Here is a 19,373-nt window from a genome sequence, read left to right as displayed (position 1 = left end):
TTGTGTATTGCGGCCAGGAAAATTCGGCAAACATTTTGACGTCTTCGAAAAATGCCGTTTTTTTGAAATGTCAGTGTCTTTATACCGGGGTGAGACGAAATGAAATTTGCCCGATTATTTTATTAAAATTATTCGAATATATACACGGGTCAGTCGTAATGATCTACTTAATTTAAAATAAGAATTTAGATATTAGGTGAGTTTTTACTATTTAGTTTATTATTAATATATGTTAACAATTCTTAAACATTGCTTTTGGGATATAAATAAAAATTTTTTGAAATTATTGATTTTTAAGGTTAGTCGAGTATCATAACTTTTTTGGTATTGGTGCGATTTGGTTGAAATTTGGTACCTAGTACCTATTTCGGATAAGATTAAGAAATTTTTACAGATATTTGACATGACTATGTTTTAAGGTCACGTGACTACCTTAACTTTCTTCCTATTTGTCCGATTTGATTGAAATTTGGTATTTGGGGTTTATTTAGGATGCAATTATTAATTTTTCACAGATATTTGACATTTGACTTCCAGGTCACGTGACTATTGTAACTTTTTTGCTATTGGTCCGATTGGGTTTAAATTTGGTATTTGGGCTTTATTTAGAATGCAATTGTTAATTTTTGACAGATATTTGACATTTCACTTCCGGGTCACGTGACTATTGTAACTTTTTTGCTATGAGTCCGATTGGGTTCAAATTTGGTATTTATGCTTTATTTAGGATACAATTAATAAATTTTAACAGATAATTGACATATTGAATGTTAAAGTCACGTGACTTCCATAACTTATTTGCTATTGTTCCGATTGGGTTGAAATTTAGTATTTAGGCTTTATATAGGATGCAAGTAATAAATTTTGACAGAAATTTGACATTTTGAATTTTAAAGTCACGTGACTTCCATAACTTTTTTGCTATTGATCCGATTGGGTTCAAATTTGGAATTTGGGGTTTATTTAGGATAAAATTGTTGATTTTTTACAAAATTTTAAAATATTGAGTTCTAGGGTCACGTGACTATCAAAATTTTCTTTTTGATTGAAATTTGCTATTAGATGATATGTATATATTTGTAGATAATATTTTGTATTACCCTATTTCCTTTATCTTAATTAGTTAAATTATTTCTTAAATTTACCTTTCAAAAAAAAATAAAAAAATCATCGGTTCGAATACATGGGCTTTAAAGGGAACTTATCTTCTTTCATAATATTGTAGCATTATTATAGATTTTGAAAAATTTTGTCATAAAGCTTTTTTATTACCTTTTGAATGGTCTTTAACCAGAAAAAAGAAATTTTGAATTTGGAGCATGTTTTGAAAAAATGTTCATTTTGGGCCGGATTTTGTTCGAAAATTGATAAATGCAAATAAATAAGTTTTCTGTTCATTTTGGAGTCAAATCGATAATAATCTTTTTGAAAGGTATCCTGAAGTAGTACAAGATAGAAAAATAAAAAATTGAAATTTTTCCATAGGGCTCTTGATATCTTGATATTTATGATTAATAGTTTTTTACAATTTTCTCCGAATCTGTGATAGCTATAATCAATTAGTTTTAACATTCAAATACCGCGTAACATTCCCTAGAACTTTTGTTTAAGACAAAAAGTTGTCAGAGTTATAGTTTATTTAGAAAAAAATAAAAACCATTTTTTCACAATTTTTCATGGCTATACCCCTTTCGATTTTGGAGCAAAAAAAAAATTTTTTTTTCTTGGGTTTTTTTTACTTGAAATTGCCATCATAGGGCTTACATTATGATTTGTCGATTACAATTTTAACAAAAAAAAATGATACCGTGGAAAAAAACGAGTTTTCTTTTATTTTTTTTCACATTTTTACTAATATCTCGACTTCTATAGCTTCGATTCAATTCGTTGATGGTTTCTATTATTCCTTATTCTTCTCCTGTTAATTCTTTTTATATTTTATTACAATTGCCTTTCGAAATAAAACTGAAAAATTTTAAAAATCGACGTAAATACATAGACTCGTATGGGACCTAATTTTACCTTTATATTGTGCCACTCGTATAAATCGTGGAAATTTTTGTTATTAGGCTTTTTTGCTAGTTTTTGAATGGTCTTTAACCAGAAAAAAGAAATTTTGAATTCGGAGCATATTTTGAAAAAATTGTCATTTTGACCCCGGATTTTGTTCGAAAATCGAAAAATGCAAAGAAATAGGTTTTCCGTTCATTTTAGAGTCAAATTGGTAATAATCTTTTTTAAAGATATTCTAAAGTAGTACAGGATAGAAAAATAAAAAATTTAAAATTTTCCATAGGGCTCTTGATAATTCGATATTTATGATTAATAGTTTTTTACAATTTTCTCCGATTGTATAATAGCAAGAACCGATTCGTTTTAACGCACGGATCCCTCGTAATATTTCCGAAAACTTTTGTTTAAGACAAAAAGTTGTCAGAGTTATATTTTATTTATAAAAAAATAAAAACCATTTTTTTTAATTTTTCGTGGGTATACCCCTTTCGATTTTCGACCAAAAAAAAAATGTTTTTTTCTAGGGTTTTTTTTGTAAAAATTACAAGTTTAGGGCTAAAACTAAAATTTGTCATAAATTATTTTAAGAAAAAAAATTATACCGTGGGAAAAAACCAGTTTTCTTTTGTTTTTCCCACATTTTTACTTATATCTCGGCTTCTATAGCTTCGATTCAATTCGTTGATAGTTTCTTTTATTTTTTATTCTCCTCCTGTCAATTCTTTTGATATTTTATTACTATTACATTTTAAAATAAAAAGAAAAATTGAAACAAATCGACGTAAAATCCCTGTTTGTTCTATTTAAATAAATAGACCCTTATGGGAACTTCTCTCTGAATTTGGTATTTATGGTTTATTTAGGATACAACTAATAAATTATGACAGATAACTGACATTTAAGTTTCAGCCTAGGTCACGTGACTACCGTAACTTTTTTGCTATTGGTCCGATTCTGTTCGAATTTGGTATTCAGACTTTATTTAGAATACAATTAATATACTTTCACAGATATTTGAAATATAAGACAGTATATTGACACACAACGCGACTATATAACAAATTATGGTTCTTTGAAGCATGATACCCCAACAACTGGTCCTCTCTTTCCTTGGCAGATAAACGTTAGCCTCACCTAAGTACACCTGATAATTTGCGATTTTTTTTAAGAAATCCTCTAAGGCCCATCACTGACAAGACCTAAAGGTTCCAAACTGGTCCCCACGGACCAAAAGTATAGGAGCGAAGCGACTATACTTGTTATATAGGAGCGTCTGCGACTATATTATGCACGCCACCTCGGGCCCGAAAAATCGTGTTTTTTTGGAAATAAAAATTCATATCTTTGGCTGTATGGCTAGCGAAACGATGAAATTTGGCATAGGGTCTCTCAATACATTGGGAATGATGGATCCGTAAACGAATTTTTTTTCCGGTACCACCAAACGGAGCGGTACTGTCTCAAAGTCAAAAATTCGTAAAAAAATTGGTAAAAATCGAGTTGCTCACGAGATCTCAATTTTAAAGCGTTCAATCGAGTTGAAATTTTCAGGATATATGGGCTCTTGGGGCTTACGTGTCTGTATACTTTTTGGGCCCGATCGGTATACAGGGTGAGTTGTTATAAGCGAACAAAAGTGACTAAAAAAAAAATTCAAACTTCTCCAGAGGCAAAAAAAAAATTTTTATAAAAAAAGTGTTTCGGCGAAAAGACTTCATTTTATAAGAGATTTGACATACTTGGAGCTTTTTTTTGTAAAAAATTTATTTTACGAGTTCTGGCATTTTCAGTTTTTTGGGATTTCCCGCCAAACGATACCTATTTTGGGAAATTTTTTTTTTTCAAAAAATAACTTCATCCTTTACCTTTCATATGCCATAAAACCGAAATTTTTGGGAACCATACAGGGCGAGCAATAATGAACTTTACCCATGAAGGTCCGACCCAAAAATCACATTTTATTTAATAACTTTTTAGTGGTTGCACCTGGACCATTTATATTCTCAGGGATTAAATACTTTAATAACCTCATTATGTGTGTAAAATTACAATCTTCTAACTTTAATAGGTTCTGAGCAATTCGAATTTTCGCGTTTAATTCATTTGCCGCATCCCTGTATATGATGAAGAGATCAAACAACATCTAACGGATCCGAAATTTTGTTTTACAATACATACTAAAATTTCAAGGTTCCAGCGATAGTACAAGTACCCGAAAAATGCGATTTTATGAAAAAAGTCCATTTTTTTGCGTTTTTGCAGGTAATTGGAGGTGTCAACCTAAACTCTGATGAAATGGCTGGTGGGAACAATACTTTGACGCATGGTGGATACAAATTTTTTGCTCGTGACAGGTGGCCGGGACTTGGTTGGGTTTTTTGTAAAATTATGAATGAAAATGAACCGGAAACGATCAGGGAAAGGAAGCACCGAATCAGAAAATGAATGGGCTTTCCGAATCTGTGCATATCAATTGGGGAAATTGTGTATTGCGGCCAGGAAAATTCGGCAAACATTTTGACGTCTTCGAAAAATGCCGTTTTTTTGAAATGTCAGTGTCTTTATACCGGGGTGAGACGAAATGAAATTTGCCCGATTATTTTATTAAAATTATTCGAATATATACACGGGTCAGTCGTAATGATCTATTTAATTTAAAATAAAAATTTAGATATTAGGTGAGTTTTTACTACTTAGTTTATTATTAATAAATGTTAACAATTCTTAAACATTGCTTTTGGGTTATAAATAAAAATTTTTTGAAATTATTGATTTTTAAGGTTAGTCGAGTATCATAACTTTTTTGGTATTGGTGCGATTTGGTTGAAATTTGGTACCTAGTACCTATTTCGGATAAGATTAATAAATTTTTACAGATATTTGACATGACTATGTTTTAAGGTCACGTGACTATTGGTACTTTTTTGCTATGAGTCCGATTGGGTTCAAATTTGGTACTTGGGCTTTATTTAGGATGCAATTATTAATTTTTGACAGATATTTAACATTTGACTTCCGGGTCACGTGACTATTGGTACTTTTTTGCTATTGGTCTGATTGGGTTCAAATTTGGTATTTGGGCTTTATTTAGGATGCAATTATTAATTTTTGACAGATAATTGACATTTGACTTCCGGGTCACGTGACTATTGTAACTTATTTGCTATTGGTCTGATTGGGTTCAAATTTGGTATTTATGCTTTATTTAGGATACAATTAATATATTTTAACAGATAATTGACATATTGAATTTTAAAGTCACGTGACTTTCATAATTCTTTTGCTATTGATCCGATTGGGTTGAAAATTAGTATTTGGGCTTTATTTAGGATGCAAGTAATAAATTTTGCCAGAAATTTGACATATTGAATTTTAAAGTCACGTGACTTCCATAACTTTTTTGCTATTGATCCGATTGGGTTCAAATTTGGAATTTGGGGTTTATTTAAGATGCAATTGTTGATTTTTTACAAAATTTTAAAATATTGAGTTCTAGGGTCACGTGACTATCAAAATTTCCTATTTGATTGAAATTGGCTATTAGATGATATGTATATATTTGTAGATAATATTTTGTATTACCCTATTCCTTTTATCTTAATTAGTTAAATTATTTCTTAAATTTCCCTTTAAAAAAAAAAATTAAAAAATCATCGGTTCGAATACATAGGCTTTAAAGGGAACTTATCTTCTTTCCTAATATTGTAGCATTATTATAGGTTTTGAAAAATTTTGTTATTAAGCTTTTTCATTACTTTTTGAATGGTCTTTAGCCAGAAAAAAGAAATTTTAAATTTGGAGCATGTTTTGAAAAAAATTTAATTTTGGGCCCGATTTTGTTCGAAAACCGATAAATGCAAATAAATAGGTTTTCCGTTCATTTTAGAGTCAAATTGGTAATAATCTTTTTTAAAGATACTTTGATGTAGTACAGGATAGAAAAATAAAAAATTGAAATTTTTCCATAGGGCTCTTGATAATTTGATATTTATGATTAATAGTTTTTTACAATTTTCTCCGAATCTGTGATAGCTATAATCAATTAGTTTTAACATTCGAATACCTCGTAACATTCCCTAGAACTTTTGTTTAAGACAAAAAGTTGTCAGAGTTATAGTTTATTTAGAAAAAAATAAAAACCATTTTTTCACAATTTTTCATGGCTACTTTCGATTTTGGAGCAAAAAAAAATTTTTTTTTCTTGGGTTTTTTTTACTGGAAATTGCCAACTTAGGGCTTACATTATAATTTGTCGATTATAATTTTAAGAAAAAAAATGGTACCGTGGGAAAAAACGAGTTTCCTTTTATTTTTTTTCACATTTTTACTAATATCTCGACTTGTATAGCTTCGATTCAATTCGTTGATAGTTTCTATTATTCCTTATTCTCCTCCTGTTAATTCTTTTTATATTTTATTACAATTGCCTTTCGAAATAAAACTGAAAAATTTTAAAAATCGACGTAAATACATAGACTCTTATGGGACCTAATTTTACCTTTATATTGTGCCACTCGTATAAATCGTGGAAATTTTTGTTATAAGGCTTTTTTACTAGTTTTTGAATGGTCTTTAACCAGAAAAAAGAAATTTTGAATTCGGAGCATATTTTGAAAAAATTGTCATTTTGACCCCGGATTTTGTTCGAAAATCGAAAAATGCAAAGAAATAGGTTTTCCGTTCATTTTAGAGTCAAATTGGTAATAATCTTTTTTAAAGATACTCTGAAGTAGTACAGGATAGAAAAATAAAAAAATTAAATTTTTCCATAGGGCTCTTGATAAATCGATATTTATGTTTAATGGTTTTTTCCAATTTTCTCCGATTGTATAATAGGTAGAACCGATTCGTTTTGACAGGCGAATACCTCTTAATAAAGCGAAGAACTCTTATTTAATACAAAAAGTTGTCAGATTTATAGTTTATTAATAAAAAAATAAAAACCATTTTTTCGCAATTTTTCATGGCTATACCCCTTTCGATTTTGGAGCAAAAAAAAATTTTTTTTCCTTGGGCTTTTATCCTTCAGGATTTTCAGTTTAAGGTTCATATTGAAATTTGGCTGTAACCAATTTTAGAAAAAAAATAGTACAGTGGGAAAAAAATAGTTTTTTTTTGTTTTTTTCATACTTTTACTAATATATCGGATTCTAAAGCTTTGATTCAATTTGTCAATGGCATCTTTTATTCCTTATTCTGTTAAACCTGTTTTAATTTTATTATAACTGCTTTTCAAAAAAAAGTACAATAAAAAAATCGACGTAAAAACCCGTTTGTTCTATTCTAATACATAAACCCTCATAAGAACTTCTCTCTGAATATTATGGCATTTCTATAAATTATGAACAATGATGTCATAAAGCTTTTTTATTGCTTTTTAAACAGTACTTATTATTAATTAAAAAAAAATTAAAACCAATTTTTCGAAATTTTTCGCGGGTATACACCCCCTTCGATTTTGGATCAAAAAAAAATTGTTTTGTTGGTTTATTTGGTATTTATGGTTATTTTATTGGTTTATTTAGGATACAACTAATAAATTGTTTTGAAAAAAGGTTTTTAGGCTTTATATTTACAAAACTTCTTTATTAGCAATAAATGTTTTTAGTCAAACACTTGTCTCAAAACTCAATGTTTTTTTCAACTAAATGTATAGTCATGATCCCTGACCATTAACGTTGTTTAGTAGCTCTTGAATAATTACTAACATTTTGTATTTTAACTTTTTTATAAGAAAAGCATTTTCTTCACTAACATTCCCTATGTCGATTAAATTATAAATAAAAAACAAATTAGACTTGATAAAGGAAATCTAAATTTTAAAAAATGCTTCTATAAAAATATTCCGTTTGACAAGTTTACGTTGATGGTCACCACGAATCTCAAACACCATTGAAAGTAAAAATTGTTAACATCAACTAATATTATAATATTAATATTAAATATTACAATAATAATATTAAATATTATAACATTAATATTATATACAAAAACCCAGAAACCTATTCGTAAAATCCTACAATGAATATAACCCAAACCTAGCAAAAAAAAAGTTCGGCAGTGACGGCTACGCTTAAATGTCGCCGTTGCGAATCGCTTTATTAAATCATCGCTACATAGAAGCACCTTAAAACTACAAGGACAAAGTTAACCATGCTTTTGACAAATAAACGTATATGGAGCGGTATCCGGGGTAACCAGCGTAAATAAACATTCATTTTAGATTCCTTTGTTCATTATAAGCGTTATAAAATTTCTTTCGGGAAATTTTTAAGGTTTATTTTGTGCTTATTTTGAGGAATATTAATTGTTTCGAAGTTATATTAATCGGTTTTAGTTATAAGTTTGTTCGTTTGTCATTTTTAGGTAAGTGATTTGGAGGCGTAAGCAGTTGAGTTTTATTGTGCTGGCGATTGCTTCCTTTAAAGTCCTCAAACAAGCAGTTTTTTGACAAATTTGGCTCATTGAATGTTTTAGATTTTATTTCGCCCAGTTAGTTTTATTCTACAAAATCAAAGGTAAGTTTTTATATTAATTTAAGTATATTATCTGTCATAAGTTATATTATCTGTCAATGTGGAAGATTTTGTTCAATTTTTCGGAACAGGATATGTTAATAATTTGATATTTGACACTATAAACGTCAACGTTCTAAAAGTAAACAAGACAATGTTATTAACTAAAAGTCTTATTTTCATATTGTTATATTTTTATTTACTTAATGGAGAGACAAAATAAAAATATTTTAGATCAATAGAAAAGTCGTTAGCCCATGATAATACCATAGTATATTTCTAATATTATTGTGTTCATAAGTAAATATAAGCATAACAAATTTGTATATGGTCGAATACAACGTAAATTATCGTTTTTTTCTTAAAAATTGGTTCATTCAAGGATTTTTTTCTTAAAATATATATATAATAATAATAATAATAAAATATATAGATAATCGATTTAAGGTAAGCTAAACAATCAAAAAAAATCTGAAAATCGTTGGGTAGGTGAATTGCTAAATGACCACAGTAATTTTAATATCCATTTATATTATAAATATCGATAGGTAACAAAGACAATTTAAACATTCATTTTATATTCCGTTTTTGCATCATAAGAGTAGTTAAAGTTCCTTTGAAATTTCTTAATGTGTCCTTTGTGCTAATTTTGAGGAATATTAGAATATATATCAACAGTTTTTAGTTAGACGTTTATATTCTTTCATTTCTAGATTCTGAAGCACCCAACACTTATTAAACTGATTAGATCTAAAAGTGCTGTGCTCCATTGACAAACCAAGCAAGTAAGCAAGGTTTTTGGAAAAATTTTACTCATTGCATCCTATAGTATTGGTACATAGTTCCATTCTACAAAATCAAAGGTAAGTTTTATCTAACTTTATGCATTATCAAGATTGTGACATTTAACAGTCATTTTAAAAATCCATTCTCCTTATAAATATGTATTTACAAATTAAAAGGATGTGCATGCTATGCATTCTATAAGTATATATACCAATCAGAGGTTTAAATTGATTTTAAGTAGCATAAAGTGTAAAGAAATTTATTGTGTGAACAAGAACAAAATGAGAAAAATGTATATATAAATAATTTTTTTTTAGTCAAGTGGTGTTTTTAAAAGTACTTTATAGAAACTTTCAAGGTTCTTCTAGAGCAAAAATTAAACCTAATAATGCATTTTGTACCACAAGTTTATTTCAAATATGCAAAGTATTTTTTATGACAATTATTATGCCAATTTATATCTACTATATGATCACTTAATGGGACTCAAGTTAGTTTTTAATATCTAAATATATACATCCTTAAGTGCCTTTATTACTCTACTTACTTACTATGTGTCTACTAATATTATTAAATTAATTTTTTTTATTGTTTGCTTTTTTGTAATGAATATATAGTACATATATAATAATAACTAAATAACTAATAAATATATAATTTATTATATATAATATATAATTATATAATTATATTATAATAATTATATTAATATATAATTATATATTTATTAGTTATTTAGTTATTATTATATATGTACGGGTGGTATATTATATATATATAATTATATATATATATATAATATACCACCCGGTATATATAATATATATATACCGGGTGGCACAGACAAAAAGGAACACCTAATAATTTTTTTTCTTTTCAAGATAAATAAATGAAATTTGGTATAGCGATAGAATAGTTATAAGAGCATCTGTTGACATATTCTATTCTTTTCCATCACTTCCGGTTTAACAGGAAGTGACATGCATTGAAAGATTTAATTTTTGATTAAGTAATCACGAAAAAATAATTTTTATGCATTTTATGACTTAAGTCTTTTACACGCCTATTTAAAATGTCCAAACCATTAATTTTGGCATTTACTTTATTTTTTTAAATAGCATACTATTGAGAACAACCACTTTTGAAATGCGGTTTCTTTTTCCCAATAATTTGATATAATTATTTTTAAATCGGTGGTTAAAACTATTTTTCCTTGATTGCTTAATTAAAACTTAACATTTTTAACTTGTCACGGCACCCTATTTTAAACTTTAAAAAAAAAAGTTTTTTCCTATGAGTATCAAACAAAAAGTAGGAAAAACTAGTATCATTGTTTTCAGAATATTATTTTCTATCGAAATACGGAATAATATACCAAGTGTGCCATTTAAAATAAGAAATGTGTCACTCACACACACAAAAACTTATAACTGCTCTTATAATAATTCCATCGATATACCAAATTTCATTTGTTTATCTTAAAGAGTAAAATGGTTATTAAGTGTTCCCTTTTTCCTGTGTCACTCGGTATATATGTCCAGTTATAATTATATGTATATAGAAATACTGGGATATATATATATATATATATATATATATATAGTTTATATATATAGTTTATATATATATATATATATATAGTTTTTATTATAAATGTACTATATATTCATTACAAAAAACCAAACAATAAAAAATTTAATTTAATAGGACCATAGGACCGATACCTCAATTCACCTTAATATTATTCACATCCTTCGGAGCTCTAATAAACTATACTTGTAGGTAGGATGTTAGCTACATATAAAAAGTAGAGCAGTAATGAAATTGAGGCAGAAGATTTGACTTCAATATTGTGAATATTGGAAAAAGAGACAATTTATGACAAAAAATGTTTACAATTGTTTTGTATTTAAAAATTATTTTTAATTAATTATTTTTCATTATTAATTATAAAATCTAGATTCTTTATTTCATTCATCTAAATTTTTAATAGCTTTTAATTGATTGCATTATAATATGATTTAATTTCGATTTAACATTAGTTAAAGGTTTATTTTTGTCATTTAAAATTCCATCCACAAATATAGTAAATTCCTATAAGTTAAGTTATATATAACAATTCTAAATAAGGCCTAAAATCTAAAATAAAAAAGTATTTAAATTCTTATACAACATATGCATATAACTATGTTTTAGATGAGTGACATAGATTGTTCTATAATATTTTCTTGCTGGACAACTTTTCAATAAATGTTCTATTAAAATTATTGGTTAAATTGTCAATTTCAAAAATGTATCCAGGATTGTCGTTAAAGTATGCTTAATAAATTTTTCAGATGCCAAAAATGAGTAAAAAGTCCGCTAAGACGAAAAAAATCCAGAAAAAAAAAATATATTTATCCAAAAAATTGGAAAATACAGAAAGCGGTAACAAAGACGAAAACTTACAAAATACTGGTAAGCAAGGACATGGGCAACACAAGTTGCCCATAAACAAGATCCCAGAGGATAGTACAAGTAAGGTAAAATTCAATGAAGTTGTAATAGAGTCTAATAAGCGAAAGTCATTGACGGTTATTGACAACAATGAAGTACCATTGTCATCAAAAACTGTTAATCATAAAAAACAAAAAGTTATTGATTCTTTTCAAAAGTTATCCCATACAGGTGAAATTCAGAATAGTGACAAAATGCAGGAAGACACTACAATCAATCATCCAACCAAGTTTGAACTAGCATTGAGAGAAGGCCCCACCATTGTTTGCAGTTGTTGTATGCGATTATGGTTTTCCACTTCATGTCGAAAAATAGATCTACAAATGCTAGAAAACAAATTTGGAAACCAATTCACTACACAAATTTGTAATGATGGGGTTTTCTTCTGCAACTCTTGCTCTCAAAACATTTATAAAGGACAATTGCCAAAGTTCTGGTCCGGCAATCATAATATTGTTCACCCTATTCCAGTTGAGCTAAAAGATCTGACTATCCTTGAAGAAAGGATGGTGTCGGCCAGGTTACCTTTCATGCAAATCCGACAGGTAGGATATGCACGGCAGTGTTACATAACTGGCCAAATAGTCAATGTCCCTATAAATATAGATACTTCGACCAAATTATTGCCTAGAAATGTAGAGGAGACACAAACTATTCAGGTTAAGCTCAAGAGAAAAATGAACTACAAAAATGATTATCTCCTGGAAACCATACGGCCCGCAGTTGTTCTAAAAGCGGCAAAATTTTTGTGTCAACAACCTCTTTACATACAAGAAGGCATAAAGCAATCAGATGATTGGGAAAAAAATATTAATGACTATATACGATCTCAAGTAGAATCCTCTGCACAGATCTTAAACGAAGGCTCAAAAGTGGTGGAACTGGATTCTAAAACAGTGTGTAGTGAAAATTTTGAAGAATTGTTCGATAATGCGTTTTTCGAAACAATGGAAGTGCCCCTAGAATCTAAGAATGACGATAAAAATATTCAAAAAGAATCTTCAATTGAAAAAAACAATATATACAATTTAGAGGAATTCTTAGATGAAGAAGAAGAGCCTTTAAATCCTGGGGGCCAAGAAACTTTGCTTGACAAATGTAACCTAGAAAATATCTGTTTTGCCCCAGGAGAAGGTAAAACGCCAATACATTTGATGCTTGACCAGTTTAGCGATGAACTCTCATTTCCTACACTTTTCTGTGGACATGCTAAGCAATTTCTTACAAAATTCTCCTATTCTGACCAGACGAAAATACAACTCCAGCACAAAGACAGGCGATTTGCAAGGACAGACTATCTGTTGTATACATTTAAAAAACGTCAACTAATCCAATTATCCAGTGCAATTGCAACATGTCTCAGAAAAAAGAGGAATGAGGATGGAAAATATACAGCTGGACAAGTAAGACAAGCAAATTTTCTAGACCAGCTGATTCGAAGTGACATGGGATTCCATTTTCTTAGTAGAATTGCAGGTTCACCTGCTTATTGGAAGCACGAAAAGACAAAATTACTATGTATGATTCGCCAATTTGGAATCCCCACACTGTTTTTTACCGTATCAGCAGCCGAAACAGCATGGCCCGAATTAATCAAGGTATTAGCACAAGTTGTTGATCAAAAAGATGTTACTTTAGAAGAGGCCGCGAGTATGCCCTACTTAGAAAAAACTCGCTTAATTAGAACAGATCCGATAACTTGTGCCAGATACTTTGATTATCGGTTCAAACTGCTATTTAAACATATGAAGAGTCAAAATGGACCCTTTAAACAAAATCCCATAGAGCATCATTATTACCGCATAGAATTTCAACATCGTGGGTCTCCTCATGTTCACGGGTTATTGTGGTTATCTAATGCTCCAAAATTCCAAGAAACACCAGAAAGTTTCAAAGAGTGTGCCGAATTCGCGAACAGGTATATTACCTGTAATAGTGATTTAGAAAGTGTCCGTGATATAATTCAGTTTAATACGCATCATCATTCTAAATCGTGTCAAAAAGAAGTGCGGGGACACAAAGTTTGCAGGTATGGTATCCCATTCCTGCCAATGGATAAATCGGTAATTCTAACGCCAATAAAAATTGACAAAACCAAGGAAGCGGATTTACGTAAGGCCATGTCTGAAAAGTTTTTAATGATAATGCGTAGGCTTAAGGATAAACCAGATTTATCATTCGAAAACTTTTTGGCTGACCTTGGTATGTCTAAGGATGAGTATCTTAATGTTATACAGCACAACATATTTAAAACCACTTTATTTTTAGAAAGGCTGCCAAAAGATGGATTTATTAACAACTTTAATGCTGAAATGTTCTCCATGATGAAGAGCAACATGGACATTCAATTAGTTTTTGAGCCATATGGTTGTTGCACCTACATAGTCAACTATATCAATAAGTCCCAAAGAGGTGTGTCTGATATTTTAATGAAGACTATGGAAGAAATTAAAAAAGGTAATTTAGATGTTAAGGGCAAACTTAAATCTCTTGCAGCTGCTTTCTTAAATGCGAGCGAAGTAAGTGCCCAGGAAGCCGCCTACAGCGTGTTACAACTACCGATGCATGACACCTGTACCTCCTATGTATACATCCATACAAATCCAATCAGGGAAAGGACAAAAATGTTGAAACCATTAGCACAACTTAAAGAAATGGATAATGACGATCCCAATATTTATTGTGATGGTCTTATAGAACACTATGAACAGCGGCCTGATGAGATGGAAAACATATGTTTGGCTGAGTTTGCGGCCTATTATGATTTCTTTAAGAAACAAGCAGAAACAAAGGCTAATGGTTTACCCTTAAAAGATGGAAGTGGCGTTTTAGTTAAAAGGGGTCATGCTAAAATTTTAGCCTACCGTAGTTATGGACTTCAGCAAGACCCTCTTAACTATTATAGGGAACAAATAATGTTATACATCCCATGGAGAAATGAAGTGGATGAAGTTGAAAATGACAACATTGATCAACAGACCATATACAAAGATCGATACCAAGAGATTGTTGCAAATCGACAAAAGTTCAATGTCTTAAATGAACAGGTAATCGACGAAGCACTGAAACTTGCCGAAGACCGATCAAATCAATTAGACGATGGTGGATTCGGTGGAGAAATCGATGATGAGTTTATGCCTTATGGACTAGACAAGCCCATTTATGATCCATTCAATCACATCATCGATAAGAAAGACGACGAAGCGCCAGTAAAACATATCGCTTTCCCAACGCCTCATCAGATAAGCGATTCAGAGTATGAAGCCCTCATAAGCAAACTGAATCACAAGCAGTATCAGTTCCTTAATGTCGTGCAAGACAGTCTAATTGAAGGGGAAACTTTCTACTGCACACTTAGTGGTCCAGCAGGTACAGGCAAAAGTCATCTGATTACGGCAATAACCCAGTCGTTATTGCGCCATTTCAACTCAATACCGGGAAATAATCCTGAAAGTTTAAAAGTGTTACTTTGTGCGCCTACAGGTAAAGCGGCATTTAATATCGGAGGTATAACCTTACATGCGGCATTATCGTTACCCGTTAGTCAGTATGGTGAAGAACTAATTCCGTTACACCATGACACCGTTAATACTATATATTGTAATTTGTGTGACTTAAAATTAATTATTGTAGATGAATATTCCATGGTTGGCGCCAGATTGTTTGACCATATTAACAGTAGATTGCAGCAAATCTTTAAATCTGACGCCATCTTTGGAAATATTTCAATAATTTTATGCGGCGATAATCGTCAATTACCCCCAGTAAGGGATATGTATATTTTTTGCCCGGTAAAAACAAATCCGTATAAAGAATTATGCGGGACGTATCTGTGGGATCATTTTAAATATTTTGAACTTTCAGAAATAATGAGACAGAGTGAAGATAAGTCTTTTGCAGTTGCCCTCAATAATATGGCGTTTGGTAAAATGACCGACGAAGATGTGCAATTGATCAAGTCCAGGGAAGTCGACAGTATTGACCAAATTCCTGAAGACACTATGCATTTATTTTGCACCAATGCAGAAGTAGATGCATTCAATGAAATGAAACTGTCTACATTTAAAACCGAGCGAGCCGTAAGTCAAGCCAGAGACGTTATCAAAGGGAGTTGCTCAGAACGACTAAAAAATTTATTTCTGGAACACGCAAAAAGCTTAAAAAAGGGGGAGAGTTTTGGCCTAATGTTAAATTTAATATTGCAGGTAGATGCCAAATATATGATTTCAATGAATGTGGACACCAGTGATGGAATAGTCAATGGTGCAACAGGCATCCTACGTCAAATAGACTATGACCGAAATAAAATTCCATTCAGAGTGTGGATGGAGTTCTTCGATTCCAAGTCAGGCCAGGAATGCCGCAAGAGAAACGAATCCCTTAAGATGTCTATGGGTGTGTTATACACCTGGACGCCCATAGAAAAAGCTGCACGAGCTATTAAAGTTCAAAAAGGCAGCAATGTTCACGTTGAGCGTCTTCAGTTTCCTCTTGTAATCAGTGAAGGAATTACAATCCACAAGAGTCAAGGTGCCACCTACAAACAGGTGGCTGTTCACGTTGGAAATCGCATGACGAGAACCAGTACCTATGTTGCTTGTAGTCGGGCCACAAAGCTTAGTGGCCTCTACATCATTGGTAACTTTAAGGCCCCCAAACCGGTAACCGAAAAGGATGCCGCTTATAAAGAACTGGTAAATATGCAAGAAAACAAACTTATAACATCCAGGTATGACACTCAGTATCTTAATGATTCTAATGTCAAATACATTATTGCTTATCAAAATGTGCAAAGTCTACCAAAAAATTTTAATTTTATAAAAAATAATCCCATTTTTAAAGACGCACATTTCCTAATTTTTGTTGAAACCTGGTTACTTAAAAAGAAACAAAATTTAAAAATAAATGATTTTGAAGTGTTTGCCAACCTGAATAACGATCAAACTATAAGTAAACCCTTTGGCATAATTTGTTTCAAGAAAAAAAATGTATCAGCAAAAATAAAGTCAGTGAAAAAATACACCAAAGATTTCTGTGGTATAGTGTTTCAAGCAATCACATTTTACTTAAATGAAATTTATGTCATAGCAGTTTATATTCCTCCAAAATTGAGCATTGCACATGCTAAATTTTGTTTGGAGGAGATTATTGATCAACAAAGTGATATCCTAATCATCGGTGATTTTAATCAAGATATTATCAATCAAAATGAAAATGGTTTGAAAAATTGTTTAATATCTAAAGGTTTAAGTTGCAAATTGAGTGTTGGCGAATCAACTACAAAATCAAAAACTCAAATTGATTGGCTTTTTAGTAATTTTAATAATTTGAGTTACAATATTTACAATACTGTGTATAGTCACCATAAATCACTAGTGGTTAGTATTTATGATAAAGGTTTTATTCCCAAGCAGGTAAAAAACGTTGATAAAAATAAACAATCTACAAAAGGCTCTACTGAACTAAAATTTAATACCAAGCAAATGCAAATTTTACCAACACAAAATTCATTGGGTATCTCTACTTACCAAAGTGTAGAAGATAATAATGACAATATGGTAGTAGATATTAGTTCAGATGACGAAAACAACCCCAACTTATTTACTAAACCGCCTGCTTTATTAAATACCGATATGGTATCATGTTATGCAAATAGCATCGTACAGTCATTTTTATGTTTACCTGAATTTCGCTTATCCATTTCAAAGCGAAATACAGCGCTAAACAGTATTCTAAATGATATTATGCTGACCAAAATTAATTCCACATTAAAAGTTCGACAATTGGTGTCTGGTCGAAATGGTGAAAATTTTGCTGTAAATCAACAAATGGACGCTCAATCATTTTGTCAATCTTTAATCAGAAGATTAGATGCAGATGATTTTAGCGTTTTCATAAAAGCTAATAGTCATGAACTTTTAAATTGTCAAAACTGTAATATTAATATGAATGAAAATGAACAATTAATATACACTCATTTTCTTTATTTTCCTGAAAACTGTGGCAATTTAATTGATTTTAATTCAATGTTAATGCTAAAAGACTCTGATAGATTATGCCCATACTGTAACAATAATCTAAAAACACGCTCAGTGGTTATATGCCATAAATATTTGGTAGTATGTCTTCAGAGAATTGGCCCTCAAGGGAATAAGATAAATACCAAATTTTACAATTTTGCCTCTGAAAGTGTTATTTTGGATGATCAAATATTCCGAGTAAAAAGTGTTGTTAAACATCATGGAAACACCATTGGATCTGGTCATTATACATCTATAGTTAATTATAACGATCAATGGTGGAAATGTGATGATAATCGCATAACTAGAATGTCTGGGTTTGATAACACTTTAGAAGATGTATACTTATTGCTCTTAGAAAAATGTTAAATTTTGTTAAAATACTAGGACAAGCCTATTTAACATAAACAAAATTACAAATGAGCAAAGCAATATTCAATTAGTATGAGCAGTGAGTTTTGCATTGCAAGCAAATAAAACATCAGTTTACTCACACTTCTAGCTCAACATGCATCCAGGGGTTATCCGGCCCGACTGTAACCAAAACTCTTGACGCACTTAGATTCAGATATTAGGTTATGATCTCCCCCTACCCCCAAAAGATTTCACTATGTGATGTCTTTATATATTAGAGCCATCTTATGCGATAAGTGATTAAACCTAGCTTAATAGCCAATTTGTTATAATGCATGTAATTACTTATTGCAATGGGTGGCGGATTTTTCATTCGGCGAGGCAACTCTTGCTATCGTCTTGAGGTATCAAAAGTCGGAGTATAATGATTAGCGTGTGGTAAATAGTAGATAATTGTAGAAGTGCCTAGTGCTAATGGCATGGCTTACTATTAATCATTCGCTTTCACAATGAAAATCCCTTTTCTAGTTTTATATATATTTTAAATATATATTTAATTATAAAAGTCTCTCTGGGAGAGTAAACTATACAATTTCATATTTATCTGTAAAACATATAATTTTGCTATGTGGTTACTAAGCACAATTAATTCTTTAATTTATATTTTATGGTTTATTTTCAATGTGATATGGAAATGTATGGTTAATCTGTAAAATAGCAAATCAACAGACCATGTCTGTTTTGTTTAAATATGCTATATTAATTTAAAACAGCATAACCTCGTAAAATCAGTTTTCGTTATAAATGTTCATGATATAAATATGAGATATTATTATGTTAATTTATTAAGAATTTTTTAGAGAAAGTTGATGTAATTAATTCGCGATTTACAAAAAACTGATTTTCGCTCTGACAAGTGCCTCTCAAGTCCTGGATGATTCTTAAACAAATAAAATTCCTTTTTTAGCAACATTATCTTCTGATTGTGACAAATGTTTTGTCATAGTAATTTAATATTTATTTTTTTTTAACCATACAATCTTTTTTATATTGTATTTAGGAAATTAAGATTGATGACTATATTACTACTTTGGTACCGCTCTTTCCAGAAACGGACTTCCAATCTGTGGAGAATATAGGTATAACATTGATTTCATATCATTTTTTTTAAATAAATTATCTAATTATG

General features: G+C 30.2%; 1 protein-coding gene across 7 annotated transcripts in view; it reads left to right on the top strand.

Annotated features, from left to right (window-relative positions):
- Positions 1 to 19,373, top strand: part of LOC126741056 (uncharacterized) — a 36,470-nt gene that overhangs the window by 16,776 nt on the left and 321 nt on the right. The window contains exons 1-4 of one of the 7 annotated variants that reach the window (XM_050447337.1): positions 8,071 to 8,379; positions 8,491 to 8,531; positions 9,242 to 9,391; positions 11,651 to 19,323. In XM_050447337.1, the coding sequence (XP_050303294.1) occupies positions 11,651 to 18,199 (6,549 nt within the window). In that variant the 5' untranslated portion in view covers positions 8,071 to 8,379; positions 8,491 to 8,531; positions 9,242 to 9,391 and the 3' untranslated portion in view covers positions 18,200 to 19,323. Of the gene's footprint in view, positions 1 to 8,070; positions 8,532 to 9,241; positions 9,392 to 11,650; positions 19,324 to 19,373 lie in introns of those variants that run through there. The other 6 variants (XM_050447339.1, XM_050447341.1, XM_050447340.1 and 3 more) reach the window with 6 other exon arrangements.

The sequence above is a fragment of the Anthonomus grandis genome, chromosome 10, assembly GCF_022605725.1.
Source record: "Anthonomus grandis grandis chromosome 10, icAntGran1.3, whole genome shotgun sequence".
NCBI lineage: Eukaryota > Metazoa > Arthropoda > Insecta > Coleoptera > Curculionidae > Anthonomus > Anthonomus grandis.
Note: the sequence above shows the minus strand (reverse complement) of the source record. Positions and strands in the feature narration are given on the sequence as shown.